General features: G+C 37.9%; 1 protein-coding gene across 4 annotated transcripts in view; it reads left to right on the forward strand.

The window, feature by feature from the left end:
- The window catches only part of CHID1 (chitinase domain containing 1), a 152,386-nt gene that overhangs the window by 21,389 nt on the left and 110,021 nt on the right, over positions 1–20,976 (forward strand). For all 4 annotated transcript variants that reach the window (XM_070735705.1, XM_070735718.1, XM_070735725.1 and 1 more), the window contains exon 8: positions 1,081–1,173. In XM_070735705.1, the coding sequence (XP_070591806.1) occupies positions 1,081–1,173 (93 nt within the window). The remainder of the gene's footprint in view (positions 1–1,080; positions 1,174–20,976) is intronic.

The following is a 20,976-nucleotide window of genomic DNA, read 5'->3' on the forward strand; positions in this document are numbered from 1 at the left end:
TAGCTGACCTTACACCTTTTTTTTTTACTTGATTGTAAACAACCCAACCAAAGAATCGCTAAGACCATCCCAAGCAACACTGACAGGGCATGTCACTAGAATATAAACTGAGAGCAAGCTCAGAGAACACCAAGATTCATTTCAACCTTGAGCTGCAAACACAGTGATACCTTGTCTTACAAACTTAATTGGTTCCAGGACGAGGATCTTAAGGTGAAAAGTTTGTAAGACGAAACAATGTTTCCCATAGGAATCAATGGAAAAGCGATTAATGTGTGCAAGCCCAAAATTCACCCCTTTTGCCAGCTGAAGCGTTGGTTTTTGCGCTGCTGGGATTCCCCTGAGGCTCCCCTCCATGGGAAACCCCACCTCTGGACTTCCATTGCCAGCGAAGTGCCCGTTTTTGCACTGCTGGATTCCCCTGCTGGGATTCCCCTGCAGCATCACAAAAACACGGAAGTCCGGAGGTGGGGGTTTCCCATGGAGGGGAGCCTCAGGGGAATCCCAGCAGCGCAAAAACAGATGCTTTGCTGGCAAAGGAAGTCCAGAGGCGGGGCATCCTAGCAGCGGCGGCGGGTTTATAAGGTGAAAATAGTTTGTAAGAAGAGGCAAAAAAATCTTAAACCCCAGGTTTGTATCTCGAAAAGTTTGTATGACGAGGTGTTTGTAAGATGAGGTATCACTGTATTCTCCTTTATTGTCTCTGGAGATTTTCAGTTATTCACATCCCGGTTGTCCCAAAGGTGGTTTTTTAAAAAGGCAACTTGATTTTCTTTGTTTTTGCTTGAAGTCATTTTGCCTCTCATCCAAGAAACTCCTTCAGTTCTTCACTTCTTCATAGCATCTTCTAGCCAATACAGAAAAAGTCCATTTGCTTTTTGAAAAAACACCTTTGGGATTCTCCTTTATTGGTGTCTTCTTTTGAGTCAGCTTATAAAAGGAATAAGGCCGCTGCAAGGCCAAACATTTAGTTTTGGAAGATAATGTTTTCTGACTCAAATGCAGGTTTAAAACTGAGAGATTGAAAATCGTTCTTTTTTCTCCTTGACTCATAGAGCGAATGTTTTATCTGTTTTACAGGGATCTGATTCACTTGCTCACCCACATCTCTGAAGCTTTCCATGAGGCACGACTTAAACTAATGCTTGTCATTCCTCCTGGTGTTATGCCAGGGTAAGTATCGTACTTTCAAGGAAATCCCAGATGTATTTGTCTTTAGTTTCATTCAAGGCATTAGAGTTTATTGCTTCTGAAAGCCCAATTTTCTATGTAGTGAAACAAATGTTCTCACTACATTCCAGGGTGAAAATGCTTGACTCAGCATCTTGGCAGGGAAAAAATACTACTCTTGAGTCTGAGGTACAAATGAAATATGATTGTGCTAAGATGAAATCCCTTCAGGTAACCAATCTGTGAAAAATATTTTAAAGTTACAAGTATATTGAAAAATAATAAAAGACAACACCAAGGGCAATTTTAAACATAAAGTAGGCTATGAGCTTTTAGAGTAGATGCTCATTGTGGGGATGCTTACCATGATGCATACAGCATCCATTACAATATTATTAAATTTCTATACTGTCTACCTCAGACTTAGGCAAGGGGCAGCCCATGGGCTGCATCCGGCCTGCCTGCTGTCTGTGACCGGCCCACCCGCTATCTGTGACTGGTCCGTGGAGGTTGGGGTCCTCTCCATTGCAACGATGAAAGAGCTCACCGCGTCTGCCGGGACTCCTCCGGTTCCTGCTTTCCTGATGAATCATGACGAAAGCAGGAACCGGAGGAGTCCCAGCAGACGCGGTGAGCTCTTTCATCTTCGCACTGGAGCGGACTCCGACCTCCTACCGAGAGCGTCCAAGCACAGAAACCACACAAACACTCCAGCGCAGTGACTGTGGTGCACCGTGTTGCCATAAAGCAAACAATTAGAGGTCTGTAGAGTGGGCCTGGGTGTTTAGGTCAGGCCAGGGTCTGGGTCTTTACAGTATTGGGTAGAACTGAGTTAATTATATTAGTCCGGCCCTCTAAAACCATCCCAATTTCTCATGCGACCCCATGGCAAAATTAATTGCCCACCCCTGGTCTACCTCATTTACTGTATTTTTCGGAATACAAGACGCACTGGAGTATAAGATGCCCCTAGATTTTAGAGGAGGGAAGCAAGAAAAAAGGTATTCCGAACCAAATAGTGTAGTAAGATATAATTTAATAAAATACCAGTGTAGCAGAATACTTTTTACAACCATGTACACTTTTTACAAACTTAAAACTTGACAGTTTCAAGACTAGTGGACTTTAACTCCCAGAATTCTTCCTCCAGTCATGATAGATGGGGTAATTAGAGGGCAAAAATGGTCCTGGGCTGTTATGGGGTGAAACATTGGCCACTTTTCACTCACGTTTTTACAAAAATGGGGGCATTTTTTTGCCATCCCCCAGCACCCAGGAGCTTTCTGCAGGTGGTGGGCGGGGCTTCGGAACAGCAAAAATGGCTGTATTCAGTGTATAAGACGCACCAACATTTCCACCCTCTTTTAAGGGGGGGAAGGATGCGTCTTATTCTCTGAAAAATATGGTAAGTTATTCTGAATGGTTTGCAACAATATAAACACATGACTAAAATCTCTGTTAAAAACAGAATTAAAGACATGTTAAAATGTATAAGTTAAAAATGAAAATCAAAGTTAAATTCAGAAAACTAACAAATCAACAACGTGGGGGAGGGGGGGAGGGGTCTCAAGTCACCAGCCAACCCCAGAGTTGTATACTATTAGGCCCTCATGCTAATTGGAAAAACACTCTTATGGAAAACCAGCCGAAGGAGGGATTTGTTTGCCTTTGGAGATAAGGTATTCCAAAGGGAGAGAGCAACAACAGAGAAGGCCCTCCTGCTTGATGCCACCAGTCAAAACTCTTTGGCCAATGAGATTTTCAGCATGATCCCCCTTTTGACCAGAGGGGACAAGTCAATGTAAGCAGGATTAAGCAACAACCATAACCTACTACAGTAGTACCTCTAGATACGAGCTGCTCCACATGCGAGTATTTCAAGATGCGAGCCACGAGGGGAGAGAAATTTCTGTTCCAGACCCGAGCTCAAATTCGGGATACGAGCCGAGCGTCCACTAGGCGGCGCAAGAATCCTTGCTTCTGGTTATCTCGGAGGGGAAAAACAAAGTCTCAAGGCATTTGTTCCAGATACGAGTTGTTCGACATACAAGCTCCCTTCTGGAACGAATTAAACTCGTATCTAGAGGTACTACTGTATTAGATAAAGTAGAAAAATGTGGATTAGACAGCAATACCACCAGATGGATTCAAAATTGGCTGACCAAGCACACTCAATGTGTAGTGCCAATGGAACTGCATCTACACGGAGAGAAGTATGCAGGGTAGTACCCCGAGGCTCTATTTTAGACCCAGTACTCTTCAACATCTTCATCAATGACTTGGACGAGGGGATAGATGGGGAGCACATCAAATTTGCAAACTGACAGGAATCACCAATGCTCCAGAAGATAGGCTCAAGATACAGAAGGGTCTTGATAGACTTGAACATTGGGCGCTATCTAACGAAATGAAATTCAATGGTGGAAAAAGTAAGGTTCTACATTTAGGCAAGCAAAACAAAATGCACAGGTATAGTGCATATTTATTTATTTGTTTATTTGTTTGTTTCTTTGATTGATTGATTTCTATGCCGCCCCTCTTCGAGGACTCGGAGTGGCTTACAACATATAAAAAACAGTAGGTTACAATAAAATTAAATCCAATTAAATTAAAATTACATAACTATCTAAAATCCCTAGTTATATTAAAATCAATTGCACCCACTCGTACAGCAACCATACAATCATTTGTTGGCCAGGGGCTAAGGTCTAATTGGCCCAAGCCTAGTGACATAAATGAGTCTTAAGACTCTTACGAAAGCCGAGGAGGATGGAGGCAGTACAAATCTCTGGGGGGAGTTGATTCCAGAAGGCTGGGGCCCCCACAGAGAAGGCTCTTCCCCTAGGTCCCGCCAAACAACATTGTCTAGTTGACAGGAGCTGGAGAAGACCGAATCTGTGGGACCTAACTGGTCGCTGGGATTCATGTGGCAGGAGGGGATCCTCTTCCTAGTAGTACATCGCTCAACAGTAGTAACTAGGAGAGAGATCTTGGAGTCCTAGTGGACAACCATTTAAATATGAACCAGCAGTGTGCAGCAGCTGCCAAAAAAGCCAACATAGTTCTAGGCTGCATAAACAGAGGGATAGAATCAAGATCATGTGAAGTGTTGATACCACTTTATAATGCCTTTGTAAGGCCACATTTGGAATACTGCATTCAGTTTTGGTCACCACGATGTAACAAAGTGGAGATTCTAGAAATAGTGCAGAGAAGAACAACAAAGATGATTAGGGGACTGGAGGCTAAAACATAAAGAATGGTTGCAGGAACTGGATATGTCTAATTTAATTAAAAGAAGGAATAGGGGAGACATGATAGCAGTGTTCCAATATCTCAGAGGTTGCCACAGGGAAGAGAGAGTCAAACTATTCTCCAAAGCACCTGAAGTAGAAGAAGAAGCAATGGATGGAAACTAATAAAGGAGAGAAGCCACTTAGAACTAAGGAGAAATTTTCTGACAGATATAACAATTAATCAGTGGAACAGCTGGCCTCCAGAAGTTGTGAATGCTCCAACACTGGAAGTTTTTAAGATATTGATTAACCATTTGTCTGAAGTGGTGTAGGATTTCCTGTCTAAGCAGGGGGTTGGACTAGAAGACCTCCAAGGTCCCTTCCAACTCTGTTATCTATTCTATTGTAACTCCTCAGATCCCTTGTCCTATGCCATGAAGGACTTTAAAGGTGATAACAAGCGCTTCCTTGTAACTAGAAACAAAACTGGGGCAACTCACAGAATAGCAGAAGTGTTACATGCAGCATCTTAGGGGTACCTAGGACTGTTTATGTCACTGCATAAACTGCACCAGTTCAGCTACCAGATACTCTTCAAGGGTAGCCCCATGTAGAATGCATTTCAGTAGTCCATCCAAAAAATAAGCATGGCATGAATGACTGAAAGGAGAAATAAGTATTATAGTTAATATATAATAATATATAATATTAAAATAAATAATAAAAACATCTCATATGCAGACTAATCTTTATTTAATTGAATTTCTTTTGCCTATGCCAATGCATTTTGTAACAATTGAGAAAAGAAGCTGCATTTGCTAGTACTGTACTTTAATGATTTTGAAGACAGACTTTGGTTGGAAGTACACCAAATATTTCAGTCTGTCAGTTATACCATATACTGTTAAATATGTGCGTTCTCCCTCTTCATAGGTTGGGTATTTTAAGTGCAGCCTAGATTTCACAATTCATAATTTCATGACTGGCACTCAGTTGCACTCCACTACAAAGAGAACTGTGTCATATGTGCAAAACATCTGTTTTAGTTTTCTAGTGTTGATACCTGATTTTCAGGTGTCAGTTGCCACTTAAAATAACAGAAGCTCTATTTGGATCTACCACCCAATTTTATGCCTGCCAACATGACAACCCATTCAATGCATTCAGCACTTGCATTTTTCATTATCTACATCCTATAATTTGCTATGACTTTGAATTATATGTTTCTGCAGACATAATTGGTACATGCGTATAGGTAGTCTTTGACTTAGGGCCACAATTAAGGCCCAGATTGCTAAACAAGAAAGTTGTTGGGGGGATTTTGCCCCATTTTGTGACTTTTCTTGCCACTGTCATTAAGTGAATCACTACAGTTATTAACCCAGTTATTAAATGAACCTGATCTCCCCATTGACTTTGCTTGTCTGAAGGTCACTAAAGAAAGTCACATGACCCAGGATGCTGCTACCATCATAAATACATGCCAGTTGCCAAGCATCCAAATGTTGATCATGTCAGCATGGAATGCTACAACAGTCATGTGTGAAAAATGATCATAAGTCCCTTTTTTCAATGCCACTGTAATTTTTAGCAGTCATCCAATGGAAAGGGAAGTTTTGAGAAAAATTATGGATTGTGCAGAGATGAGTAGATTGATTTTGAAACTTAAAGATAAAGAAGACTCGGATTATTATAAAATTTGGGGGAAGTTTTATGATTGGATAGAAAACTTAATGATACATATGTATTAGTAATTGGTTAATTTGGGGAAAATTGAAACATGAGAATTTGATTTAAATTTTGGAAGCCAGATGGCAAACATGAGAAATGGTGGTAGTACTATATAATGATATAACACAAAATGTACTTATTGTTTAGATTTTAAACATATAGAACTTTATTTTATGAAGTAGGTGATATATTATGAATAGTTTCTTTTACTAATGTGTATATATATGTGTGTATGTATGTGTGTGTGATGGTCTTGGCATATTCGGGTTTCTTCCCATGTAGGATTTGGAAATGTCTGTTTTGACGAGGTCCCACTCGTCATCTTCAGGCTGGTGCTTCTGTCCTTGTTCTAGGGCGAACACAGCGAGACCTGAGCTGCCTTCTTTCTATAAATACTGGTGGCTGGGTGTGGTTTGATGGCTCAGAAACGTCGCCAGAAATAGGATGGTCCCATTTCGGCCTTGTTCTGGCCTTACAAGGCAGAGTCCACCAGATCGAATCCCAGTAAGGAAGGGTGTGGCTAACTGATGAGGCCAGAACAAGGGCGAAATGGGACCATCCTAGTCTCCCTTAATTTTAAAAAAATCCAGCTAAAAAAACATTTGACACGGCTATAAATAAATTAACTGCCTTGAAATGGTCCCGGGTTGGGCCTAGAGGCAAAAAGGAGCTGTGAAGTTCCTTCAATATACCAGGGTGATCCGACATAAAAAAACATATAGCCCCTCCCTGGTACAGAGCTGGAAGGGATCAGGTCTGATAGCTCAACTGCTAATTCTCTGCCTTACAAGGCAGAGTCCACCAGATCCAATCCCAGTAAGGAAGGGTGTGGCTAGATGATGAGACCAGAACAAGGCCGAAATGGGACCATCCTAGTCAGTGTGGGGGTGGAGATTTGGTTTGAATGTAGCAAATAGATTGGGTGATTATGTTTTAGTGATCTGATTGGTTGGTGGAATCATAATTATTAGAAGGATTGACATGGTGATTTTTATGAAGTGTTTTTTTGTTTAAGGCTGGTTTCCAAATCTCTGGTAGACATGCAAAATATTACACAGGGCAAAACCCGAACTCAGAACAATCTACATACATATACCCGTGAAAATTTACGAAAACAAATATATATATATATATATCCAGCTAAAAATATTTAACATATATATATATATATATATATATATAATATTTTTAATTAGCTGTATGATACAATATTAACATTTAGGTAAAAGAGATTTTATTATTCTTTGCATTGATGTAATGTAACTTTTTATAACAAGATGGAGAGGATTTTTTATTTAGATTTTTAAGAATTGATAATGTTGTATAAAATTAATAGAAAATTTTAGACGAGGAGAGATAAGAGCCTCCATTGCGGGAGTAATAAGAAAAGAAAAGTTTATATATGATTGATTTTAAGGATTATTATTGTGTTTTACTTTATATTGTATACAAAACTATATACTTTATACAATACTATATGGTGGAAAAAATAAAATCTAAATGAATGGTTGTAAGCCAAAAACTACCTATATAAGACTCTTAGGATTTGGATCATAATAAATGTTACATTTTTGGTTTTTGAAATTTGTTTCCCAGGTCTGCAAGTAAACTTTGCACCAGTGCAGCTGTGTTCACTGTTGTTTTTGTGAATGAATAACCATTTGGCAGTACTACCTGAATAACCTCACTGTATAAGCCAGTGATGGCAAACCTATGGCACATGAGCCACAGGTGGCACATGCAGCCATATCTGTGGGCATGCAAGGTGTTGCCCTTTGTCAGCTCAGCTTATTTTTGGCCTTCTTTTCAGCCATTTTCGCTATCCCCAAGCTTCAGGAAAGCCTCCTGAAACCTGAGGATGGCGAAAAATGGCGTAACTGGAAGCTCACTTGTGTGCACACCTCCTTTTTGCTGTCACACGTCTTCAGGAGCTAGTTCTGCTTTGAACAGTTGCAGCCAGGCCGCCCACATCTGGAGCTCTATTATTGACTGCAGAGAAAAGCGTTTGAAGCCCTCTGAAGCCAATAACAGAACTCTAGATCGGCTACAGGGGCCTTCACGAAAGCCTTGCAGGCTGCAGAAGAAATGGTCTGATGTGTGGGAGGCCTGGTTGCCACTATCTGAAGGTAAGTAGTAGAGCAGCTCCACAACTTCAGTGAGGCCTGTGCGCATGCACGGCAGGGGGAACAACACGGAGGTTGTGTGCATGTGTGCGGGGAGGGCATTGCATTATGGGTATGGGTACCCGTGTGCATGCTATCGCACATGCGGGCATCCTTTTAGCATCCGAGCCAAAAAAGGTTCGCCATCACTGGTATAAGCCTTTGGATGCCTTTTGATCTTTTACAATGCCTTATAATAGAGGTCTTCAAACTTGGCAACTTTAAGACTTGTGGACTTCAACTCCCAGAATTCTCCAGCCAGCTAAGTTTGAGAACCCCTGCCTTATAAGATTAGGAGTTTGTTTATTATTACTTGTGCTATATCAAGAACTTGTGTTTGGAATTATTTTGTATAAACTTGCATGTCATCTTGATGTGCTCATCTATATTATGATTTATACCCTTTTTAAATACTTGTTTATTGTTTAAAGCTGCCACAAAATCTGTAGGGAAATACAGCATCCTAACATGAGAAAACTAAGCAGAAATATTGATCTGTTTATTTTAGTTTTAAAGCAGATTGCCCCTGCCTGTTAATTGTAGCCTACTTCAGAAGGCAAATGAGCCCTCTGAAATACGGTAATTTGCCGCTTTTATGACATTAGTCATTGTTGCAATGAAATTTACCATAAAGTTAATGCATTCTATTCAAGATCTAAGATAATTGCATCAAATAATAGATGTTTTAAAGCGCTTTCATATATTTTGAATGCTAAATAGAAAATGGTCAGTCTTTCAAACTGATTATTCCCTTCCCCTCTTACATTTCCCCAACTCTCTATGTAATCTGAGTTACTTCAATGTGCATGGTAGTATCTTCTGGAATTTCATAGGCCTTTTTTAAAATCTCAAATACATGTGTGTAAAACTATTTTTTTGAGAGTGTTGGAAGGAAACTGCTAAGTCCTTAGCATTGAAGACCAGTATAGCCATTAATGTATTGTAACTTAATTGCACTCAATAGAGCCTATCACTGCTATCCTATTACTGCAATGTATTATGTAGGAATGCTGCTGAAAATTACCTCAGACTTTAGTTAGCTAAAAATAAGACCAATACACTATGTCACAGTTAGATATCAATTTATGCTTCACATTCTAAATTGACTATTCATTTCTAGGCCCAATTCAAAGTGCTTCTTTAAAACTTTTTTTTTTTTTTTGCAATTTTATGAAAAGACTTGTATTGCCACTTTTATCTCAATTATACTGGTATTTTATTACTTAGCTTGGTTTGTTTAAGAGTATACATTTTATGCAGTTTTACAATGCCCAAAGTCATAATAAGAAATTGCAAGTTCGAATAATACAGAATTGAAGCCTTTTTTGTGGAAAAGAGAATTTAAATGCACAAACTTCTTTCGCTCCATGCATCATTGCTTAATAAGTACTTCAGGTTCTGGACTAATAGTGAGCTCCGGGGCTAAATCCTTTAGCACTATTGAGAAAGATTTTAGAAGAATGCTCAGTTTAGAATAATCACCATCTTTCTGTCACTTAGATAAGTTTGCATCATTGCTTTGCGATGACACGCTAATAGGAAAAATACATCAGTGTGCTAGCTTCAGGCAGCTAGAGCGGAAAAAAGAGTTTGTGGTCTCTCTACTTAAATGAGGGGGGGGGAGTGGCCAGGTAACCCAATACTGTGCCAAGTAAAGCAGAATAACAAATACAAGCCCACAAGGAAGCAGGCTGAATATATTTATAATTCTATATCTCCTTGGAGTGAAGCTTGAATCTGAGCTATTTCATAGTCTTAACCATATACTTTTCTGCCTTTCCCACATGGAAGTGGTTTGTCATTGTCTTTTAGCTTTCCAGTTCAGTCTACAGTTGTCGCATTGTTGTCATGTGATTTATCACAACTTTTTTTTCCCCTTTTGCTAAAACGGGAGTGGAGGTGGCCAGCATTTGATGCATCTGGGGTCCAGGGGTTCGCTAACATGAAAATGCAACCTATAGCTATACAAATGAAATCCATACATTCTCTAATTTTTTTTTAAAGTTCCAATCTGACAGTACATAATACCATACATTAAATTCATAGCATTAATAAACTATTGAAAATTGTTTTTCATTGGTATATTTAATGTTACATTTATTAGGAGAGTTTTGCGCATGCAGAAGGTAAACCCACCAACTAGCCACAGTTAACCACTATACCTAACTGAAGTCTTCAATGAAAAATACAGCAGTAGGCTTTCTTGTAAAAATATATTTTACTTTTCTTCTTACCAAAATTTATTTATTTATTTATTTATTCATTCTTTCATTCTTTCATTCATTCATTCTTTCATTCATTCATTCATTCATTTATTAGATTTGTATGCCACCCCTCTCCGCAGAGGCTTCTATAAATAAACTATCACCTTTACATTTAATCACTATAATAAACTATCCACAATACTAATATATACAGTATCTCTTATTACATCCACCACTGCACCACTAACTACAAACCACCCAGCACAAAATCACTCTATAACAAACCATTCACTATAACAAACCACTGTAACAAACCATACCCATGCAGGGGTATTACTCCTTATATAGGTTACAGCCAATCAGGTTGCAGCACAGTTAGCAAACCCATGATTACATGCTGATTATGGCTTACATTAACCTTTCCCCTGATTACAAACCATTTACTTGCATTGTAATATTATCTCCAGAAATAAACTTATTTCTAATAAATTGTCCTTATCCATTATCACTTAACAGTCAAACTAGGTCAAATCTTTACAAATGATGCAAGATAATGTATGTTGGAATAGATTTAGCAAAAGGCATACAAAATATTAGTACAAAGAACAAAATAGTTAAGTTCTTTGGTGAAAAATTGAAGATACATCTAAACCATTGTGTGAAACACTGCCATTATGATCTAATCCCAGTGGCTAAAAAGTGCTTCTTTTGTTTTCTATCTTGATTTAAGTCTAAAGAAAGAACGAATGTGATATAGCAATAAGAAGATTCAAGATCAAATTGTTGGAAAACTATCTTAAAAGAAAAACAAGTGGTGGAGATATTGAACAATACATTTGCTTTCTCCAAGTCTTCGGAGAAGGGTGGCATACAAATCTAAATAATGATAATAATAATAATAATAATAATAATAATAATAATAATAATAATAATAAATGTTTTATTAGTTCAGACATACATGTGGAATCATGCAGTTTCCCACAGAATGCTGAAAGTTTAGTAAGCACAAATTATAAGTAGCAGCAGAGAATAGACTGGATGCGGTACTAAGTCCAGGTACAAGAGATTCAAATTCATTTTAAAGAAAGGACTTTGTCGAATGGTTTTGAGTAACTTGCTGCCCTCTAGCATCTCAAACTGTAGAAAATCATGAAAAAATCAGCACATTGTATTCTGGCTATGATATCCAAATGTATTTGTTTGTTTGGTTGGTTTTTTGTCAAGTACGTATTGGTGGTATACAGAGATATAATAATATTTATATACATGATACTAGTAAAAGAGAAACAAAATGCAGCCATATCGCCTGGAGATTATGGAATTGTATACAGACTTGTCTAGTTAGGGAACCAGCTATGCATTCCAAAAGTCACTGTCTCCTTTATAACATAATTTCTTCCTTCTAAATCTGTAGATGTCTTTATTAGTTGCCATAGAGGAAGTTTGGGGACCTATTGTCTGAAATATTATTGAACTTACACCGAGAAGAAAATATTTTATTTGGAAAAAAATAATATATGATTCCTTGTATGGAGGATCTCCATCATTAGGTAGACTGGTTAAAACGTCTGCTCTAGATCCTAGTGTTATGACTGCTATCAAAGAAGGTGAGATTACACTTTGGTTATGCTGCCGCAGCAGTGTAGGAGTTTTTCCTCCTACAGGGAGTTTTCAAGTGAGTTTGCCACAAGTTTTCTGAAAATGAAAACGATGTGGTGAAAAAGGTATAGGCATTTTAGTAGTTATGGCTAAGAAGACCCGTGAATGTCAACATCTCAGTTAACTTTCATCTGTCAAGTGTAATAGCTTCTCATTTTGGCTCATAGATCATTTCTCTGAAATTTAACAATAGATATGAAATAAGAAAAGCTAGACTTGAGTGTAACTGTTAATCACTTTTGGATAGGAGGCAGGGTTGCTTTAGAGAGCTGTAAATTGCCCTGCAGGAAACATAATATTGCATCAGTGCAATCGTCAGAGCAATTTGTTTATTTATTTATTTGTAGTATTTCTTTGCTTGTGCTATTTCTCTGCTCCAAAATGGCCCCAAGCAGTGTATCACTGCAATAAAAGATGAAAACATCAAAATGATAACGATTGAAATATGCTATAATAACACTAATCAGTAGAGATCGATCATTAGTAAAAACATCAAAATGATAACGAAATATGCTATAATAACACTAATCAGTAGAGATCGATCATAAGTTAGAACTTACATCTCCAAATGCTTTCTTCCATTTATCAGTTTAGATTCTGGGGAAGTTTCAATAAATTTAAGCATGAAAAAAATGTGATCTAGAGTAGAACCTCATTGATAGATATTAGCCATGTTATTTTGGCTAAACAGAACAGACGTTTAAATTCAACATCGTGGATGGATTTATAGGGTGTAGGTTTTCCTGCCTAGGCAGGGAGTTGGACTAAAATAGTTGGACTCCAACTTGGCAACTTGGTTGAAGTTGTGAATTTCAATTCCCAGAATTCCTCAGCCAGCATCATAAAGTTACCAAGGTTGAAGACCTCTGGACTAGAAGATGTCCAAGATCGCTTCCAACTCTGTTATTCTGTTCTGTTCTGATTTTTCCGGATAGAAATTCATAAGACAGATTTCAGTGCTAGTGGTATTTTGGTATCTAATGTAATGAAAAGTCCATTATACACTGCTCAAAAAAAATAAAGGGAACACTTAAACAACACAATATAACTCCAAGTAAATCAAACTTCTGTGAAATCAAACTGTCCACTTAGGAAGCAACACTGATTGACAATCAATTTCACATGCTGTTGTGCACATTCAACTTTGTACAGAACGAAGTATTCAATGAGAATATTTCATTCATGTAGATCTAGGATGTGTTATTTGAGTGTTCCCTTTATTTTTTTTGAGCAGTATATATTTTATACATATTTACTTTAAAGATTTATATAACCAGCCATTTTAGGTACTATAATCCTGGGTGGCTATCATACAGTAATAAATCAATAAAAACTGTAAAAGAATAAAAAGTAATAAAGTAGAACCTTCCCATGGCACTTAGCCACATACTCAAACAAATTGGGAATCCAATCTTTACCCCATCATCACCCCATGTTTTGTGAGAAAGCAAGATCTTTCCAGCTTTTACAGATTTTAGAAACCCTTCTCCACCTGTGCTGCTCTTTTATGCAAGTCCAATAAAAAGGGATAGCATTTTGAACAAAAATTGCATTAAAATAAAGCATTTTAAAAGATAGTGGTTTTTTTTAAAAAAAACACAGTAGCAATATCTGACCTCAAATATAGGGAGAGAAACTAATTCAGATTTTCTTTTCTGCTCGCTATCAAAGTAGAAAATCAAACAAAAAAAAGCAATAGGAGCTCAAATTGATTTTTGCACTAGGATAGATTGCAAATAACAGTGTAGGATTTAGTCTGTTTTGTCAACTACAGGCTGCCAGTTTTCTTAAAACAACTTGGGAGATGTGTCTATTGATATTCTCTTCTGGCTATAATAAAAGTTTGATTTGATTTGATTCTCTTGCAACATTCTTTGTTATAGAAGATTTCTTCCTGTAAAAGCCCTTAGTCCTTAAATTATTTTCCAACAGTTTGGATCACTGTGGAATGACATGAAAGCCACAGTATCAGGTAGTTGTAATCAAAATTTAAGCTTCCTACTGCTTCAGATTTAATGTTTCTACCAGAATATGGAATTTAGATCTTTATACCATGCTTCAACGACATTGTGCAGAAAATTGGTGTTGTGCTCAAGCTTTGCTTGTTCTTGTAGGTATCAAAATGCCATGGTGGCTGAAGGGGGAGGGGGGATATGGTCCAGCAGTCTGTTCTTAAATTTTTACAGTGCATAGATTTGTATTTTTTTTTAAAAAAAAAGAATGATTATTTTCTTTTACTGTATTGGGTTTTCTGAAATTTGACATTCTAAACGTAAGAGCTGGGTTATATTTTTATACTATCCTTTAAATCCCTTGCTTTTTTTCTTAGATAATAAAACTTTTAAGGAATGGAATCTCAACATTCTGTTCAAATAGGCTAATGCAATAAGGATATTTTATTTCCTTTTTATGTGAAATTTTGCAATTTGTGAAACGGGAATCTGAGAGCAGCAGATTTCACCTTAAAACATTTTTTTACTGTACATTTATGCAGTATACCTGGTATAAGTCAGTTATCAAACTTCAATTAAATGAACAGAGGGTGGTACCAGATAAAGTTTAAGTCTAGGCATCTCCCTCAAATAACAAACAAGACCAGACCAGAATACCTCCGAGACTACCTTCTGCCGCATGAATCCCAGCAATCGGTTAAGTCCCACAGAATTGGCCTTCTTCAGGTTCCGTCAACCAGACAATGTCATTTGGCGGGGCCTAGGGGGAGAGCCTTCTCTGTGGGGGGCCCGGCCCTCTGGAATCAGCTCCCCCTGGATATTCATACGGCCCCCACTCTCCTTGCCTTCCGTAAGAATCGGAAGACTCACTTATGCCGCCAGGCCTGGGGCCATTAGATCTTGTCCCATGCCCAATGAATGTGTTGAGAGATGGTGGAGTGAATGGAATGATTGTTTTTTTAAATAGTTTTTTGGTGTTTTTAAAAGATTTTTAATCAGTTAATTGGATTTAAGATATTGTGTACTGTATATTTTATATGCTGTGAGCTGCCCCGAGTCCCTGGAGAGGGGCGACATAGAAATCCAATAAATAAGTAAGTAAGTAAGTAAGTAAGTAAGTAAGTAAGTAAGTCATTTGAGTTTACTCTTTCGGAGAGAGTTAAAGAAGACTAGGGATTTGTGAGCTGATGGAATAATAATAATAATAATAATAATAATAATAATAATAATAATAATAATAATAATTTATTAGATTTGTATGCCGCCCCTCTCCGAAGACTCAGGGCGGTTCACAACAGTAACAAAAACAGTATAACAATGGAACAAATCTAATAATAAAATATATAAAAACCTCAACAATTAAAAACCATACAGCACATACACATCAAACATGAAATATAATAAGCCTGGGGGAGATGTCTTAGTTCCCCCATGCCTGGCGATATAGGCGCGTCTTAAGTAACTTGAAGTTATGGGGATGCTTGTGAGAGGTAAGCAAATTAGGTGACAGTACTGGAAAGATAAAAAAGGAGAGGTATCTGAAGTATGGAAGGAGAGAAGCTGGTAGGAGATTGAAGGAAATGCAGATGCGAGCAGGAAGCCATTGGGAAGATCAGAGCGTGTGTGGCAACAGCAGGAAGGCACTGCAAAGATTGGGGTTGGGATGAAACCACTGGGAATGTCAGGGAGATGTACAACAGTGGCAGGAAACTGCTGGGAAATGGAGTGATATGATCAGGGGGAAGCATACTTTTATGAATGCAAATGGGCTTCTTTTTGAATGCTCATAAGTACCTGCAGAATTAAATAGATACCACCACTACAACCCGGGACCATGGAATTGAGGGCGCATAATTAGAAAATGAATGTTCTGTGACACAGGCTAGTTTCATATTGATCTGCACAAACTCCCAGCCCAACAAAGAGATAACTAGGCTATTTTGTCTTTAATCTACCTTGGGTTTAATTAGCTGTTCTTAATTGCTTTACTTTTGCTTCTTATCTATTCAGAGAGACCACTGAAGATTAATTTCTTCCAGTTCAGTCCAGCCCAAATATTGGGCTGCATTTGTTAATCCAGCAATAGCCTATCCTCTTTTCATACTTTCTTATCAAAGATATCTGAAAATCTTGATTTGTAGAAGAGTGTTGAATTTGGGTAACTTTTAATTATACTCTATTGTTGGAGTTGTTTACTTTATACTTTTAAAACTTAGATTTTATAGGTAACAACACATCTTCCAGGGGCCAAACTATAATTTCATACATTGCTTGAAGATTACAATGAGTCTGGGTAGTGACATGATACCATTCTAGGATAAGATGAGTTATTTGGTGTGTTTTAGGGAGATTCGTTAAGTAACAAAATTGTTGTCTAAATACATCTTTAGTTTAAGGCATCTATGTTATAGATTTTAAAATATCATGCAAAACAATTGCAAACTAAGAATATTTGGATCAAGGGTGTTTATTGGATTACCTATATAAACTGGAGAATACATTCTGTATATTTATTAAAAGCTGCAAAATGGTTTGTGGATAAAAGCTATTCCAAGCAGAAGTATTTTGAATGTTACAATCTGTTTAATTGTCACAGTTACCTCATCTCTTACAACTGGGGTGTTAACATTTCTAGTAGGAGGGACTCTTCATACATCTCCACTGCTATAGTTTAGGGTGATAAAGAGTTTTCGTGAGAAATAGCATGCATATGCAGGCCAACAGAGCTTAGAGGAAGCCACTCTAGATCTGCTGTTGTGAAAAAAGTGGACTAAACCAGCTGCTACAAAAAAAGAAATTGTTTACAAGGAACACCTGGGCTATGGGCTACACTGGAGTGGTGAATACTGGTGGGAAATATTTAATTGATTGATTGATTGATTGATTGATTAGAGTTGAAAGGAACCTTGCAGGTCATCAAGCCCAACCCCCTGCTCAAGTAGGAAGCCCTACACCTCTCCAGCCAGATAGCACTCCAATCTCTTCTTGAATATATTGAGAGTTCGGGGGTTCACAACCTCGTCTGGCAGGCTGTTCTACTGGCTGATCGCTCTGACCATCAGGAAGTTCTTCCTTTTGGTCAGGAATATCTCCTTGGTCAGCTTCCATCCGTTGTTGTTGTTGTTGTTATTGTTATTATTATTATCATCATCATCATCATCATCATCATCATCATCATCATTTATTAGACTTGTATGCCGCCCCTCTCCAGATTTGTTCCTGGTCTGGCCCAATGGTGCCCTGGAAAATAGTGTGACCCCCTTCTCTCTGTGGCAACCCCTCAAGTACCTATATACTGCTATCATGTCCCCCCTGGCCCTACTTTTCACTGGACTCTCCATGCCCAGTTCCAGCAACCTCTCTTCCTATATCACGGTTTCTAGTCCCCTTATCATTTTGGTTGTTCTTTTCTGTACCTTTTCCAGAGTTTGTATGTCTCTTTTGAAGTGTGACTAGAACTGAATGCAGTACTCCAGTTGAGTTCATGAGACAATCTCCATTGTCCCACCTCCAGTTTATCTTTGTTTTAAGATTGTTGTTTTGGGTTTCGGTTTGATTCAGTTTGTTGGGCGGGCAATGGGATTTTAGTTAGATTCCTATTCAATTAATTTGAATTTGAAAAAACATTGCCTGGCACTAAAGGGAAAGGTCTTTTCGCAAAAAAGCCGGTTTACTTGAGTTTTGTGTGCATATATTGATTTCAAGGCCTGTTGCATACATGTGTGCACAGCAAATCACATTTTCTACTTTTAAAAAAGGCATTCAAAGTTTCTCTTCCTTCTTTTCCACCAGCCAGTGTAAGGCTAACTGCAGTCTAAGCTCTAAATCATATTCCCTTTTCTGAATATTGTAACAACTAAATAGACAAACTGACATGGCACTGAGCTTGAATAGTCTTAATAGAAGTTAAGAATGAAACTGCACTTTATTTCAATGGTTGTTTTTTTTAAAAAAGACATGTTCCTCTTAGTACAGAGTCACTTTATTACCCAAGAACTGTCTTCAATATTATGAGAGAAAGAAATCCTCTTGAGGGCTATCATACCCTTTCAACTCTTGACCTGTCCTCAACAGGATTCTGTCTGAATTTTCAAGAATACATAATTTTAAGAGCAGATTTATCTTCTAACTGTGGGGTAGACATCCACAGAATATGTGTTGGAAACTAAATTACAACTGAGCTTCTGTAATTCAATATATTCTTTTCACTCAAAACATACTTTACCCCTTGGTTAAGATAAAGTGAAGTCATATATACTTCTGACTTGACTGAGTAATGACATCTGTAAAATTCCTTCACTGTAACTCCCCAGAATGAAAACACTTAGCTACTGGAAAGGGGGAGGGGGAGATTGTTCACAGGATTTCATTCCAAGCATCACACCTTTATTGCACATTTTGATAGATGGTTGATGCACGCCAGAACATCTCATGATGATTTAATACTTGACAGCTTTTTACGGAACTTGTGAGCTTTCTCTGGGGAAAAAGTTTGCATTTTGGCAGAGTTCTGACCGTAGAGATCAATCATCCAATAAAGAATCTTTTTTATTGAACCTGCTCAAAATGCCTTCTGATTCAGTTTCAGAAAAGTAATCAAAAAGTATGTTTCTCTATAAACTGTCTGTACATGGCGTATTTTCTGAATGGTTTCATGAACTATATACACTTAATTTACTGGTTCTAGTCTTTGTAACACAATAAATCATTGTGTGCATACAAAGCAATCCCATTTGTTATTTTATACTTGTGTAACATGGATGTAAGATGGCACTATCCATGTGTAAAATCCCATTTGATTTTAAAAGGTATTTCTTTCCTCATTTTAGTCTATTAAGCCAAGAGTTCCCTTAATTGAATTACACAAATACAGTATATATTTACATAGTAGGCAAGTAAATATATCCTGGAGGAAATGCCGAGTATTTAACACAGCAGTATTTTATCCAGAGGAAGACCTGGAGGAGTGAAACAGAGCTTTTCATGATGATTTACAACTAATCCCAGCAATTTTAGGAAACATGAATACAGATGCTCAAAACACTGTTTACTTGCTTATTAAGAAATAAGAACATTACCGGTCCTCAATTGAATATATATTGTACATAATTTCTCAATTGAAGATAGGTTTCTCGTTTTCCTTTTATAGATATTTTTTATCAAAGAAAATTTACAGACAGCCAAACAGTAATCCACAAATATTTGATGGATTATTAAAAGTGATGTCATAACCTGCTGTTATTCCTTGTCTACCAGAAATGAGATAAAAACTCCCTTTGTTTGTTGATATTGTGGGGAAATATTGCAAATACAGTGATACCTTGTCTTACGGACTTAATTGGTTCCAGGATGAGGTTTGTAAGGTGAAAAGTTTGTAAGACGAAACAATGTTTCCCATAGGAATCAATGGAAAAGTGATTCATGCATGCAAGCCCAAAATTCACCCCTTTTGCCAGCCGAAGTGCCCATTTTCGCACTGGTGGGATTCCCTTGAAGCTCCAAATTCACTGAGGCTTCCCTCACTGGGAAACCCTACCTCCGGACTTCCGTTGCCAGCCAAAGCACCCGTTTTTGCCCTGGTGGGATTCCCCTGCAGCATCGCAAAATCCAGAGGTGGGGTTTCCCATGGAGAGGAACCTCAGGGGAATCCCATTAGTGTGAAAACGGGCGCTTCAGCTGGCAATGGAAGTCCGGAGGCGGGGCATCCCAGCGGTGGCGGCAGGTTCATAAGATGAAAATAGTTCGGAAGAAGAGGCAAAAAAATCTTAAACCCTGGGTTCATATCTCAAAAAGTTCGTATGACGAGGGGTTCGTAAGACGAGGTTTCACTGTACAGGTAAATCCTCAACAGTTCATTTAGTGACTGTTCAAAGTTACAACAACATTGAAAATGTGACTTATGACCATTTTTCACACTTAACCGTTAAAGAATCCCCATGATCATATGATCAAAATTCAGGTGCTTGGTTCGTATTTATGACTCTTTCTGTGTCTCCAGGTCATGTGATCCTCTTTTGTGACCGTTTGACAAGCAAAGTCAATGGGGAAGGCACATTAATTCAGCAACCAAGTTGCTAATTTATCAAATTCAGTTATTTATTTAAAAACGATGGCAAGAAAACTTATATAATGGAGCAAAACTCACTTACGAAATGTCTTGCTTAAAAACAGAAATGTTGTTGGACTTAAGTCGAGGACTAAGGATCCTAAATAACAAGTTTGCCTTAGTGATTGAAGCATCAAGAATCCAGCAAACTGAGTTCTGTTCCTGCCTTAGCGATAAAAGCTGGCTGGGTGACTTTGAATCAATCAATCTTTTTCAAGCCCAATTTATCTCACAGGATCATTGTTGTGGGGAGAAAAGAAGGAGGAAGGAATATTAGGCATATTCGCTGCTTTGAGTTAGGTTGACTCAGCCTTCCATCCTTCCAAGGTAAGTAAAATGAGGACCCGGATTGTGGGGGCAATAGGCTGGCTCTGTTAAAAAGTGCTATTGCTAACATGTTGTAAGCCGCCCTGAGTCTAAGGAGAAGGGCGGCATAAAAATCAAATAAATAAAATAAATAAATAAATATTTATAAAAATAGTAAAGGTGAAATTTAAAAAATATTTAGAAAAATTCCAACCCAAAGCCTGTAGGTAAAAATCTACTGCCAGCAATTTCTTTGGAAGATTTCTTAGAAGCCATTGTTGTTTTTCATGAAGATTTGTAATTTATACCTCATTTCATTCTCTACTTTTAGTTACATGCAGCATACTGTTCCTAAGTTACTGCCTTTGAACAGTACAGAGATAGTAACTTTTCTATTTTGCCCGCCTTAATTAGTCTGATACCATAAGCTGATACCATATGAGCTTTGCT

This window comes from Erythrolamprus reginae, chromosome 1 (genome assembly GCF_031021105.1).
Source record: "Erythrolamprus reginae isolate rEryReg1 chromosome 1, rEryReg1.hap1, whole genome shotgun sequence".
Taxonomy (NCBI): Eukaryota; Metazoa; Chordata; class Lepidosauria; order Squamata; family Dipsadidae; genus Erythrolamprus; species Erythrolamprus reginae.